This window comes from Cyprinodon tularosa, unplaced genomic scaffold (assembly GCF_016077235.1).
Source record: "Cyprinodon tularosa strain WSP-4 unplaced genomic scaffold, ASM1607723v1 ctg349, whole genome shotgun sequence".
NCBI classification, from domain to species: domain Eukaryota; kingdom Metazoa; phylum Chordata; class Actinopteri; order Cyprinodontiformes; family Cyprinodontidae; genus Cyprinodon; species Cyprinodon tularosa.
The window spans coordinates 988,574-1,003,626 of record NW_024039062.1 but is presented as its reverse complement, the minus strand read 5'-3'; the positions used below and the strand labels follow the sequence as shown (position 1 = coordinate 1,003,626).

Sequence of the window (15,053 nt, the reverse complement as noted above, 5' to 3'; positions counted from 1 at the left end):
AAAACAAGAATTAAATGTTACCTTTATAACTTTCATAATTTTTAAATCATCATAGATTGTTCTATTTCTTTAATACCTGAAGGATAAAAGTGTTCACTTTTTTCATTGCTCCCTGTTTAGCCATGACCCATGGATGTCCTTCCACACTTATTTCCATTCCATGTAAAATTGTGTATAAACCTCTACAATAATTTCACCTTGCAGTTGCATGATCTCACTTGACAAAATTCATTAACGAAAGTTAAAAAATAAAAATCCCACTTACTCATACTATAATAATCACAAGGTTCCCTTGACATTTAAAAGATAAAAGCCCACAGCATCATAGATCCTCCTCCCTAGCAGTGGTCATAACGGTCTTTACAACATCTTCATGCAAAAGCTAGAGTTAGTAATTTATTGATGAAATGCTCAACATTAAAAGTACCTGATTAATAATGCATCCCCTCAAGTTTAGCAAACTCCTTTTCATCACATAGGATGGTAGGAAATGAAACCTAGTTGCCATTTATTGATTATTTTTCCAGACTTAATAGATAAACAGAAAATGTAGGTTGGATTTGCACATTTTTAAATACACATTTTTCTTCCTTTAGCACCTTCTTCTTCTCCTTGACTATTAGAGCTGATGTAACGAATACATTTCTCCATTGCGAGATCAATAAAGTCAATAAATCAATTTTTGTTTACCTTCTTGAATCTGTACTAAATTTAATTCACTTGATATCATCCTAATTCAGTCCTTAAAGGTATAGTGGAGAATTTTCGCAATTTTTTGAAAAAAAAAAAAATTAAAAGCTGCTGTTTGCATCGCTCATACAAGTTTAAGTTCCAAAAGAAGATTCGTAATTTTTCCACTATGTCAGACTCACCAACGGTAAGCGAAAATGGGGACGAGCATGTAGGACGGCCTTATGTAAATATTTTATCAGAATGATTGACAATTAGGAGGACCACTTATTTCGATGATCCACAAAAGAAAAAGGATGGCATTTCTCTATCCAACTTTTTTTTTCTTTTAAGCATACACAAATGGTTTAATGAGGGACTGCCTTTGAGTCAATGAGTCGATGCAATCAATTGGTTTTCCTTAGATAGAAACCTTTGGATCAATTTGAATGTATAATCTGGTTGAATTAAAGTGTGTTGGGAATTGGTGCTATATAACTAAACTGAATGGAATTTAGCTTTTTTAAAGAACATTGAGTTTTTCTAATAAGATATGTATGTCTGTATGTATGTATGCATGCATGTATGTGTGTATGTATGTATTTTTGAACCAGGTATGACTCATTCAAATCACAAATCTCTTCTGCAAGAGAGCCCTGATAACAACATCCCAACATTCAAGGTAAAAAAATAACTAATCGAAACTAGTTATTATGCAATTTTTACACTAAAAGAAAAATGAAACAAACATAGCCCTGGAAGTAAAAATAAGACTGAGTTACATCTTAATCAAAACATTTATCAAAAATAATAATAATAATAATAATAAAATGAGCAAAGATTAATTAAGACTGGCCCTTAATACATTAAAGGATTATATTTCTTTCAACTTTAAATCATTCTGCAGTTAATTCCAATCTGAGGAAGAAGCATAACTGGAAATACTTTTTTTTGCCATTATCAGTGTGAACCTTAGGCATATTTAATAAAGTTAGGGGGGGGGGGGGGGGTTGTTTTTATTTTGGCACAGAACATTAGCGCCTGAAAGTTTTGAAAAGTTTTTTTTTGTTTGTTTTTCTGTTTTTTAACAATAATAGATTATGTTCAATTAAACACAAAATGGCTTTGTAAATAAATAAATAAAAATCTACGGTTGGAAAAGAGTCCAACCAACATGGGACAAGAAAATGACGTGAATTACAGCTTCAAGAGCAGTGATAAAACGAGAAGCTCAATGATGCAGAATCTTGTGCAATCAGTATGAACATGCATGCATAGAAAATACGCAACCATGATCTAAAATACGCAAAAAGTTGCAGCAACAAGACGTTTCCTCAAACTCTCAAATGATAAACAACATCTAAACCAGCTTTAATTTTGTTTTACGTTGGTAAATATAAGACTAAAAACTCTATAAACTTTAATTTAAATCACTGTTGCTGAGGTCATGCTTGCTGATTTTTTTTAATTTGTTTTACAGTTTTTTTTATATATATAACTATATTAAAACGCATTGCTATATGTTTTTTTGCTTTTTTTTTTTTTTTTTTTTAGTGTAACGCCAGATGTTCTAACAAGATCTAACTGAATGAACTTGCAGCACCATCCCCCTGGTTGTGATGAGGCAGGAGAAGCTGATCCAACAGCAGACTCTCTGTGTCTGGGCTCATGCAGGGAGGGAGGGCTGAGAGGGACTTCCAGCCCACTGCAGACTTCTCCGGAGTTTCCAGAGCTCGCTGGGAGCGGTGAGAGGCTGCCTGCCTTTATGCTGGAGCGGAGAGGAAAAAGGCTCAATGCAGAATGGTGGAAAGAGGGAGATTTTTTTCTCTGCCATGAAATCTTCGCTCTTTAATTGAACTTTTAGGTTGAGCTCCAAGCTTCCAGCGGTAAGTTGCCTAATTGCGCTGAATGTGAATTCCGGTGTGTATGATAAAAAAAAAAAAAAAAAAAAAACTCTGATCTGTGTTGGAAAAATGAAGAAAAGCAAAGAAACCTGTTAAATTTAGTTTTTTATTGTAAAAATAAAGTTTAGTTTAATGAAAGAGCTAAATCAGCAGTTATTATTTAATTAATATTTCTGGAAGAAGTGCTTTCTTATAATAATGACATTGACTTCTCTGCTGCAGCTGAAAGCAAAACACTTTCCTCTTCATTGAGCTCCACTGTCAGCCGCCTGGCTGATGTGAAGAAGATGAACATCATACGCCATCACTACAACCACACTGGAAAGCTGGACCACAGGTCTTCGAGCTCTGACCTTGGAACTTTGGATATTAAAACCATCATCTTCCTCATTATTTGCAGCTTTATCTTCCTGGAGAACCTCACCGTTCTAGTGGTCATATGGAGGACACACAGGTTCCATAACCGGATGTACTTCTTCATTGGGAACCTGGCGCTGTGCGACTTGCTGGCTGGAGTCGCCTACCTGGTCAACTTGCTTCTCTCTGGAAAGAAGACTTTTGGACTCTCGCCGAATCTGTGGTTTGTTAGAGAGGGCAGCATGTTTGTAGCACTCAGCGCCTCCATCTTCAGTCTCCTGGCCATTGCCATAGAGAGACACCTGACTATGATCAAAATGAGGCCTTATGACGCCAGCAAGAACTACAGAGTATTTCTGCTCATAGGGACCTGCTGGCTGATTGCTGTAACTCTTGGAGCGTTACCCATCTTAGGTTGGAACTGCATTGAAAACCTTCCTGATTGCTCCACAGTCCTGCCTCTTTACAGCAAGAAATATGTAGCTTTCTGCATCACGGTTTTCATGGTATTGCTTTCAGCCATGTCAGTCCTCTACGCTCGCATTTACATTGTGGTAAAATCCAGCAGCCAAAAGGTGAGTAAGCACAGCAACTCTGAGCATGCAATCTCCCTTCTACGCACCTTGATCATCGTAGTTGGGGTCTTCATCGCCTGCTGGACGCCCATCTTTATTCTGCTCCTGGTGGATGTGGCTTGTGAGCAGCGCTGCCAAGTCCTCTACAAAGCTGACTGGTTTATTGCACTGGCTGTGCTCAATTCAGCCATGAACCCGGTCATCTACACTCTGGCTAGCCGGGAGATGCGACGGGCCTTCTTGGGTCTGGTTTGTGGCATTTGCTACAGGGTGAAGGTGTCTGTGAATGGCAGTGGGAACAGGCAGTCCCTAGAGCCCAGCCGGAGCAGGAGCAAATCATGGAGCAGCCAGAACAACCCAAACCAGAGCCAGCAAAGGGGCCAGGAGAAAGACACTGGGACAAAAAGAGAAGATGCTCAGTGGGGTGTTCAGAGTGATGGGACAGATTAAAAGACGGGTTCAAGCAATTAAATAAAATGCTTCCTCAAAGTGAAAGGTTTTTTTTTTTGGACTGAAAATAAATTTAAAAGGAAGGGTATCCGAAATAAAGATTGGAGCTTATTGTTTCAGCCAAGAAGTTTACCTTTGAAACCCGATGTTTACATCTTTAGCATCTGGAATTGAGAAGTTAATTTAAGCTGACCTTAACTTTCATTTAGTGGGTGTTTTTCTTTTCTCTAGTCATGAAAGAAAGCAAATACTGTATCTCTAGGTGTAGTCATCATTTATAAGAATAAAAAGAAAGATCAGTACATTATGTAAAAGAGCAGTGCATGGTAGCTTAAGCTCTTAGAGATATTTACTGTTATATCTGGATGAAAGGGTCTGTCATAAAGATATTTTATAAACTGCAACTCTTAAGCATATATATGGATAGTAAGGATGCCTTATTTTTTTAAAAGTTCTACTAGCATTCCATGACAAACCTAAAGCATGATTGTAGACATTTCTTGTTGCAATCAATCAGCCAGCTGTATTTATTAATGTATTTTTTACGCATTGTTTTTTTCTATTTACACTTATTTTGAGTGCAGAGTCCTTAGGACCTATATTTAAAGCTCACACTATAACTGCTTTTGTCCTGTCTATTCTGTAACTAATGTAATTTACTTTTTATGACACCAAGGCTCCATCTGCTGGTCAGTTGCAGTACTTCTGCAAATTCAGTACTTGCATGTTGCAATCTGATAGAAAACAAGTTAATTAATAATAAAAAAAGTGTGGAGTTAGCAGACTGAATATTTAAGAGATGCGTGATTGCTGCATGCAAACAATAAAATAAGAACAATGTTGGATCCTATTTATATGCTAAGATTTTTTTTTCATTTTGTAAGTCGAAATAGAAAACAATGATCTGGATTTGGAGTCACTTATCGAGCAGAGTCAGGTTTATCTTGGCTTTCTCTGTGCTGTTCTTGGAACAGTAATGGCACTTGGAAATTAAGTTTACATTTCAACGAACTTTAAACCTATCAACTTGCATTGTCAATTAAAAGTATTTTACCTCCACAACTATTTTGTTTTATTGGTGGAATGTTACACTAGCAGCTGTCTGCAATGAACCTATCAAATCAGATTAATGTAAATAGCTCAACAGAAGTAATTTTACAAGTGCTTTCGCCATATTTATCAGTTCAAAGACTTCTTCAGTCTCAAAACTCTTCTCAATTATGACTTTTGGCAGAGTTCCTGAGTAATCATAGTTCATGCCTAACTGTAAAGGCCTTCCCCCCTATTAACCCAAGTGGGTTTGCTTGTTACATGTACCTTTCAAAAAATCTCACAAGAGCTTTTCAACTGAGTATCATGTATCCTCCAGGATTCTTCTAAAACCAGACTTTGGTGGCTATGAATGCTCTATGTTTGGAGTTATTATTCTTTTAAAGTTTCAAGCTTTAGCTTCCTCAAAGACAGAGTCAGAATATATTGGTGGCTTGACTGAATCTATCTTTTCCTCTGCATGCTTAGGATTTCTAGTGTCAAGGAAAAGCAAACCAGCCCCAGAGATCACCGAGCCACCGCCATGCCATTTTGTTGTAGGCGTTGTAGTTTTAATTTTCATTATTTCTCTCTCATAAGAGAAAAAAAAAAAACTATTTTTGCCTTATTTATGAGCAAAGGTGATGACTTTTTTCTGCTTTTGGTGATTAATGGGGTATGCCTTGTAGTTCAGGTATTATGCTGTAACTATAGAAACTAAAAGCTGCAGTGGCTGCTTCCAACACATTTATCGGTTTATTACAGCCAGTTAAGGAGTTCTGGGAGCCTGCTTCCCCTGGAATCTGGTAGCAGTAGTTGATAGTTTCCTCCAGGTGGCGCAGCTGCTGTTCACTTAAAGTCTAAAACAACTCTTCTAACCTATAGGTATTTCTTATGTTTTTCGTCTTTATTTTTGTTTGCACAAAATAGTGATCTTCTGACTGAGCTTTGTGAAAAATTTTTCCTCATCTAGCCTTGTTTATAAAACACAATGACACCCAACTGTCCACTATCTAGTTATTTAATGTTTTCCATTTCCATCACATCTGATGCAACCAAACAAGCCCTTTGCTGGTTCCATCAAATATGACCTGATTTTTAAACATCTGCACATTTATAGTAAAGTAGAATGATTTTGAGGCTGATGAAGTCATTCAGATTTGGCATCAAATCTAAATATTTTCATAATATATTTTGTTTAATTACCTGAACTGTCCTTGAGCACTTTGTTGATTTCAAAAAACTAGAAAATATTGAATGTGGTCAATAAAGGTAACTTTCAGTGGGTAATGAATTTATTCATGAGCAAGTGGAATAGTGAAACTCTTTGTGTACTACTGAATGCATTTATTTCCAAATCATCTCAATCTCTGTGTGTCTCCAATGAATCTCTAGTTTTCAGCTAAATATTGTTACACCTAACTTAAAATCCCTAATGCAGCAGACTAACCATTGATCATCCAGCTGTAACTAGAGGATCTTATGAGCTCTGAATTTCCATGTGTATAAAAAGGTATATGAATCATCACACTGCTACATTTGGTGTTCTACCTGATGCAGAACCCTTATTCTAAGTTGTCAAAAATGTAAATGCTACAGTTCAAAGTATTACATACAGTTGTGCCATTTCTTTTTTGATAAATGTCATAACTGTAACTTCGCAATGGACCAGAAAAGTAATTCATTTTAGTAATTATTCTCCAGCCTGTACACAAGAAACAAAGTTTATCGTCTTGAAACTGCTCAGTATATAAAATGAAGACTGTTCTATGTGCCTGTTCCACTTGTGATTATCAGTTTCATTGTTTGCAGGTTAATGTACCAACATTTCTATATAAGCATGTTATTGATCCATATATTGAAAAGAATAAAAGGCATGTTGGGTCAACTGTGGATTATTGGGCCGAGCTGTCATTTTGTAGGTTGTGGGTTTGTTTCCAGCTTCTTCCTGCTTGATGTTGATGTACTTTTAGGCAAGGTTCTTCACCCAGGTTGGGTAATCTTTGTATCAATGTATGAATGTATGTCCCTGCTGAATGCAACTCGGTTAATGTGGGTCAGGAATATCCCATATGTTTGAATTATGATAACTTCAGCCAAGATGTTTTTCCAAATTTTTTTTTTTTAGCTCTTAGGGCAGACAAAAGAGGGTGGATTTTATTTTATTTTTGTAAAAAATAGAATTTTATTCAAAAACTTTTTCCACATGTCAACTCAGGTGGAAAATACTGTATGCTATAATGCACATATAATTTGACATTTGCATTTTGACTCTCCTTAACCAAATGCAAATGCATAAATGTAGAATATTTACCACTATTTCATTCACTACTTTAGGAAATAAATGCTTAATATGCATAATAAATAATTTTTTGTCAATATCCAGTTTCATATCGATTCGGGGGTAAATCCTCTCCAAAACCATTCTAATTATTCTTATCTGCACTGTTACTGCACTCTGGATGATAGGTTTTTGTAGAGTGTAGATGCAATGGCGCTTTCCATTCTGCTATCACTAAATGCTCAGTATGTGCGGCAGAGCAAGGGACATACTACAAGCCACTATCCATTGCCTACATGCTGATCCAGGAGGAGTGAATTCTTCAAGTTTGTTGCCTGGATTTTGTTAGATAGAAAACTTTTTAACCACTTTAGATAACAAACTGGATAAGTATGCATTATTTGATAATTAAGATCAATTGGAATGTAGGACATTGGAAATTGCCAGTATAAAACCATTAAATTGACTGTTTTTTTATGTAAAGTGCTTTGATACAACAGATGTTCTGAATTAGAGTTTTACGAATAATGTAAATTGAATTAAAAATGGTAGTTTAGTTTAAATTCTATTCAGTTCTCAATAAAAATTCAAGCATTCGCAAGTTCTTTTTGTGGCTATCACCTCTGCACTTTCTTCAACTATTTAGTCAGGAGGCAGTTGTACCACTTAATTATATGCTTAGATATCCATGTTTGTGGAAGGACACCAAATTGTAGTAAAGAAATGGCCACAGGTTTATATAACTTGATGGACACTGTGTGTAACTTTGTACACTTTATTAGACTATGTGCCATTAAAACATTACTGTAAAATTTGAAAGTTTAACTGTGATTATCAGGTTTAAGGGCTGTGTGCAGAGATTAATTGATTAATTAGTCAACACAGATATTAACAAAAAACTATTTAAGCAAATTTACTGCCAATAACCATTTATAACAATAATAAAAACATGTAGAGTAAAAATAATAATTTTAAAATATGCATACAATAGGCAAGCGAAGAAAAAAGAAAAGCAAGGGAAAAAAAGAAAACAAGGGGAGGAACAATAAATTACATTACGGTAGCAAAATATTGCAAGGTAAATGAAAGTGGAACTAGAAACTAAAAATAATATTTCAGTTGAGGGTTTAACTAGAACAATACTCCCACTTCTTAATAATTCATAATGCACATAAAACAAACAATTATTATAACATGTTATAACAAACTGCTGCACAGGTAAAAAAAAAAAAAAAAAAGGAATAACAAAAATAAGCCCAGAGAGTTAAACAGTATTTCAAAGTGTTTTTATTTATTATCTGTATAGAATTATTATTGTACCAATGAAATATTTTAGATCTAGCATATTTAAATCTATCCATACCACGCGTTTGCTTTGTGAAGAAGTAACCCTCTTATACTGAGGGAAGGGTAAAAAAGGCAGAGTGCAGGTAAAAGGAATCAGATGATAATGTAAAACAGCTTGGACTAAAAGAGGACAGATGAGCTGAGGGAAGAAAACTAATAAACAAGTGTAGAGCAGAACACAAGGTAATAACACTCATGCAGGTCAATGAACTGATAAGTCAGAAATCTAACATATAGCGATGAAAACTAAACATGGCAAAACATAGGTAAACATCAAGGATATGATAAGTACGCAAGGTAGTGTCATTTATCCTGCTGACATAAAACTGCAAAAAAAAACAGAACTTGTGTGAGAGTTGTATAAGCCTATCCCTGACCAATGAAAGACACAAATAGCGCGAAACACATTTCACCTTATTATTGTTAACAACCTTCAACCACATCATTTAGATGAATATACACAAGCCTGCATAATACATTACTTTTCAAAAGCACGTGTTCATAATAATTAAAGTATATCTTATAAACACAGGCCATATTTTGAGAAAAACTGGAGCATGTCATTAAATAAATTTCATAGATTAATAGTGGTTTTGTTTCCCTGGTAAGGGTTAATTCTTAAGAAATTGAGAGGAAATTGCAACGGCTGAATGATGAGGCAATTACAGGGTCTGGGTTTGTTGCATGTGTGTATTGTGAAATTGAGAATTAGTTCCACTCATACATTATCACCAAAAATGTCGTACCTACTGAGAGTTGGAAAATGGGTTCAGGGAACGTTACTGTTGTTGCTCTAATAATCAACATAGTTTTTTTTTCTTTCTTCTGTCTTTGACTCCACTTTCTCCACAATGTTTTCTATAGTTGTTTTATAAGTTTTCATTTCAAATCTAATTATGAAATTAAGAAAGAAATCCACTGGTGCAATAGTAGTGATGTTTTTGCAAACAGAGTTATTCTAATAAGATATGTATGTATGTATGTATGGATGGATGTATGTATGTATGTATATCTCAAGGAAGAAAGCAACCCAAAAAATAAAATATATTCCTTGATTATATGAATGAATAAGCATTTTAATTCTTCAGATAGATTTCCTAAGAAGGAGGGAAATCAAGCATTTCCTTCCATTAATCATTATGGGCAATTGATCTCTATCAAAAAAATTAGATAAACTCCAAGCCCAAGCAAATACCCAGTATTGGCAATGCAGCGTTGTGTTTTTACTGAAAGATGGATGCAGGATCATATCCCCAAATCCAGCGTCTTTTACATACAAGCCTATAGAGATTTAAAGGTATAGTGGAGGACTGCAAATTTTTTAAAAGACCCGCCCTCTCCACTTAAAAAAAAAAATGCACATGCACAAACCTGTACCCGCTCCCAAAAAGGAACACTTATTAAAAGGCGTGAGAGTATGCACAAGTCCATTCCTCCTCGAGAAGGTGCAGGACGCAATGATAAGACGGTCTCTTGTATGGATCTCATCTCACCAATATTTGTATTTAAAAAGTTTCCCAGCAAATAATACTACTGATACATTAAAAAATTTTTTTGACATGCTTGTATATTTGTGTGCTGCATTGGAAATGTGGACATGTTTGTGAGGTAAATAAAGATCTGTGACCTCTTACAATGTAGAGGTTGATAGCTTTTACAACCAGTGATGTGAAATGGATTTCTCCAAATAGCATGTCAAACTTTTATGGCGTCACATTATTTCGGGCTGCTCAGTGGCGCAGTGGGTAGCACTGCTGCCTTGCAGCAGGAAGGTTGCGGGTTTGATTCCTGGCCTGGTCTTTCTGCATGGAGTTTGCAAGTTCTTCCTGAGCATGTGTGGGTTCTCTCCGGGTACTCCGGCTTCCTCCCACAGTCCAAAAACATGACTATTAGGTTAATTGGCTTCTCTAAATTCTCCTTGAGTGTGTGTGTGTGAATGGTTGTTTGTCCTGTTTGACATAGACCTGTTCAGGGTGTACCCCAAGAGGAAATTGCAATAGGTGAATGATGAGGCAATTACAGGATCTGGGTTTGTTGCATGTGTGTATTGAGAATTAGTTCCACTCATACATTATCACCAAAAATGTTGTACCTACTGAGAGTTGGAAATGGGTTCAGGGAAAGTTACTGTTGTCGCTCTAATGATCAAGTTTTTTTTCTTCGTTTTATCTTTGAGTCCACTTTCTCCACAATGTTTTTTATAGTTGTTTTATAAGATTTCATTTCAAATCTAATTATGAAATTAAGAAAGAAATCCACTGCTGCAAAGCTGTCTCACACGTAGACAGCTGGAGATAGGCACCAACACCCTTTGCAACCCCAGAAAATGTATAGACATTTATTGCAAAACGCCTGCAAGCAAAATAAACATACTCACATGTATGTTAAACTACCTCTGTGCATTGTTTATCTACCACAGCACAATAAAATCACAAATGCTTCGAACGTGCAAGCTCCTCCCACGCACACTTGTGCATTCTCAGAATCTCACTGCACACATGATTTTCTATCCAGTGGCCACGCTCGAGGACGGCTGTGCTCTCGGAAGCGTCTCTGCCCTCAGACTGATTTTTTTTCCTTGCGCAAAGGAAAATGTGTTTTGACAGGTTAGGCGGAAACAAACTTCTTCTGTAAGCCTCTTCCATTGACTCACAGGTTGTCATCTATAGGTGAAGACCACGGCTGGAGGGGGTACAGTGGAAGAGGTTTCTCCAACGTTATCCAACGTACGTTGGATAAGAGTTGGATAAGATTGACGCCATAAACTTTACCTGTCAAGACCTTTTCTCTTACGACCCTTGGCCATTTTCAAACAAACCGCGGTGAGAAAGGCAAGCTTCAATGACAAAAAGTTACGATGACACGATACAATCTTTAACACTTGGCAATATACACATCTGCTTTCCTCTGCGTTTCCACCATCTTGAGGATGGTGCCCTCCACAATTCCAAACTCTCTCTTCTCAAGAGAATGACCCGTTGACTCTGAAAAAGACAATGATAATGTTTGGGTCATAGTTGTTGTGTTTATTAGTGTTTTTTTTTTTTTTGATAACCCTCTTCTATCTACTGTTGCCTGATCACGTTTTGTCCTGCTCCCAGATTGCCCATTGAACCTATTTCTGACTACTAGTCTCATGAATCTCCCTTTATGGTTCTGACCCCTTTACGTTCTCTGACCTACAATTCAAATAAACATTCAGTTTAGAGTAACATGATTGCTAAAACAAAAAAAGCTGATCATTAAGACTTTAATTGTTTGCTTATATATATGAGAAATAGCTGAGGTAAAAGGAGCATAACTATCTGTTGCTCCTTTTGCCTCACCCTCCTACATGCCTGTCTCTCGTCAGATCAAGAGACAGCCAGATAGACCAAACCAGAATAAAGCTCTAGGTTCAGGTAGTGTCACCAATGTTTCAGCAATTATAATGGCCCCTGCAGTTCTAATCACCATGGAGTTGGAGATGAAGATTCCATCATACACCTGCTTTGTCAAATCCAGATGGAAAAACATGTAACTGTTGTCTCTGGAGGAATTTTGATCCTCTGTTTCTGGTCATTACAAAACTGCCAACATGCGGCTTTTCTTCTACACTATCTTAATATTTAAAGCTTGGACCAGTGGCATGTGCTAAAGTGTCCTTTTGAAAGCCTAAATACGTGCCAGAGTGTCCTTTTGGAAGCTAAAACCAATGCTAAATTGGCATCTTGGCTGTCAAGATCATTGCTAACTTGCCCTCTTGGATGGTCAGATCTAAATCATATAAATTATGGAAAAGAACTTTAAAGGGTTGGGCATTTGTGATAAACACACCCGTTTCTTTATTTATATATTAGTCTGCAGTAGTTTTCCTATTTACAGTTATTGTTTTTTACCCAAGTTAATGAATTCCCCGACTGTAAAGAAGAGATTTATATAACTTTTCCGGAGTGAGTTTAAGCTGCTACGGTAAAAGATAATGGATTCTATGAGTGCCAAAATATGTGGAAGAACACCCATCAGTGAATTAGAATTGCTGGCTATGATTACTGTAAGCTTTACCTATCTTAGGTTTTGAACTGCACTGAACACTTTTCTAAGAGCCTTGTTACAACAAGGAATATGTAGCTTTATGGATCGAGGTTATCATGATCTTGCTTTTAGCTATGTCAGTCCTTTAAGCTCCCATTTCCAGCCTGGAGTTTGAAAGGTGAGTAAGCACAGGGACTCTGAGCATGCAGAGCGGGACCTGGATGCCCATCTTCGTCCTTCTCCTGCTGGATGTGGATTGTTTTGATGTGGATGCCCAGTCATGTACATCGGTGACATGTTTTGGGTGTTTCCTTGTTGTATCACACCACAGATTGTTCTGCGGCACTTGATTGCAGAGGAGGACCCTTAATTTGAATTAAGTACAATGGAACAGAGATACATCCAAAGCATGCAGCGCAGGGGTTCCTGAAGACCCAAGTTGGGAACCACTGCTCTACATGGTCAACAGGCAGCCAGTAGTGAAAGGTGTTTTTGGAAATGCAAGTGGAAACAGGCGATCCCTGGAGACCATAGGAAGTGGCAAGAATGGTACTGTAGAGCAGCCAAAAAAAACCTAACCAATACTGGCAGAGTGGGTCAGGGTACAGACATGTTCCGGTGAGTTCTAAGCAATGGCTGGAACAAGATGTAATGCTTAGAATAGGTCATCGTAGGGCAGGGAAAAGACTGAAAACAAGATACAAGCATGCTACTGTAAGAAAGGTCTTCATTGCCTGATTTACCCCATCTTCTTCCTCCTGCTGGATGTGGCAAGTAAAGCAGCACTGTTCTATAAGGATGGCTAGTTTATTGGACTGGCTGTGGTAAACTCTGCCCTATGGCTATCCATGAAATGAAGCATTGTTCCATTTATTTTGGGTGACGCAATTCTTATGCGCCTAGGAAACACAAGAGAAATCTACACATTCACAATTTTATTGCCAAACAGTCATACAGAATAATGACGAACCCATACAACTAAAAGATAAAACATCTGTAAACATCATTTGGACTCCTCTTTATTTCATCTTTTAAATATATTTGTCACAAAATAGTGATTCTCTGTGACTCTGTGTCTTTTATAACCCAAAAAGATGACATTTATAATACATATCAATAGAGAGGGAAAGAGACTAAGAGAAAGTGAGAGCACTAGTCTCAAGCAGCAACACTCAGCAGGGCAAAAACAACCTCCAGTGAACAGGCATGCCCCATCGAAGATCAGCTATTGCACATTGAAGAGAGAGAAGGGGAGGGAAAAAAAAACACCATTTGTACAAATTAAAGGCACATTTTAGTCAACAGAAATCTGGAAAGACGCCATCAGAGTCGCATTGTGTTTAGTCCAGTAGTTTCTTTACATTGCAAAGCTAATCATGTTCACTTTATTACATTCAAATATAGAGCTGTTTAATTTCTCTTCAATTTAACCTTGGATTTTTTTCTTTTTTAAAAATATTCTAAAAACTCAAATGAATGCTTTAGAAAAATGTAGCAGTATTCCCTCTTGCAAGCCCTCGGGATTGCTAAAATTTAGTCACAAACATAGCAGAGGTAAAAGGTGGGAAAGTGTTTTACAGTATACCAAATGTACTGCTTAATGGCCAAACAGGTTATTGTGTAATAATTGTACTGTACACACCTTCTTGCAGCAAAACACAGGCACGTTATATTACATTGCATCTGTCTTGTCAAACTCATTTAACACGTTACTTGTTTTGGTACAACTCAAGTGGTTGAGTGCATTTCAAATACAATGCCCCATTCATTTGGTTTCCATCAGAGTCCAAACAAAAGCAAGGATAAAGTCATTAAAAAAATAAAGGGAAAAAAAACGATGAACCTTCTAAATTTGGGTTTCAGTAAGACCTCAAAAATTAGAGAGAATGTTTACAGTTTACTGCAAATTGAAAATCAACTCTAAAAAGAACCTACATACTCAAACAATATGTGCTTCTAGTTGCTAAATAATATCCATGATTAGGCAATGGCTCGTTATCATTACAGGAGTAAGTAGAGGACTGAATCAAGTTTTGGCTGTATGGAAATACTCCATGAAAATTAAAAAACATGGTGCTGAAATTAAAGCTTTGCCATTCATCTCTTAGTGTTATCCAACTTAAAGATGGATAACCGAGCACATAGCTTGACTTCAGTAACCAATTAATATCAAAAACATAAATATTTGTTCCAGCCAGGTAACTCTGAAAAACCAAAAATGAAAAAAAAATATCTTCTGTGCAAGAAGCACTTAGATAACTCCTACTTAAGATTATGAAATAAAAAAAAAATTACAGTATTTTCCGAACTATAAGCCGCTACTTTTTTCCCACGCTTTGAACCATGCAGCTTATACGAAGATGCATTTCTACTAATTTTGCCTAATCACCAAAGGGGGAAGTCAAAGTTGGAAATGAAATAATAATG

General features: G+C 36.6%; 1 protein-coding gene across 1 annotated transcript; it reads left to right on the top strand.

The window, feature by feature from the left end:
* Nucleotides 1–2,335: 2,335 nt before the first annotated feature.
* On the top strand, nucleotides 2,336–5,017 carry LOC119789823 (sphingosine 1-phosphate receptor 3). The gene is made up of 2 exons (XM_038294937.1): nucleotides 2,336–2,555; nucleotides 2,796–5,017. The coding sequence occupies exon 2, from the start codon at nucleotides 2,861–2,863 to the stop codon at nucleotides 3,953–3,955; it is 1,095 nt and encodes a 364-aa protein (XP_038150865.1). The 5' UTR covers nucleotides 2,336–2,555; nucleotides 2,796–2,860; the 3' UTR covers nucleotides 3,956–5,017.
* The last annotated feature ends 10,036 nt before the right edge of the window (nucleotides 5,018–15,053 follow it).

Bases quoted from the DNA above. Each gene is read 5' to 3' on its own strand.
- LOC119789823 (XM_038294937.1), top strand. From the start codon at position 2,861: ATGAACATCATACGCCATCACTACAACCACACTGGAAAGCTGGACCAC.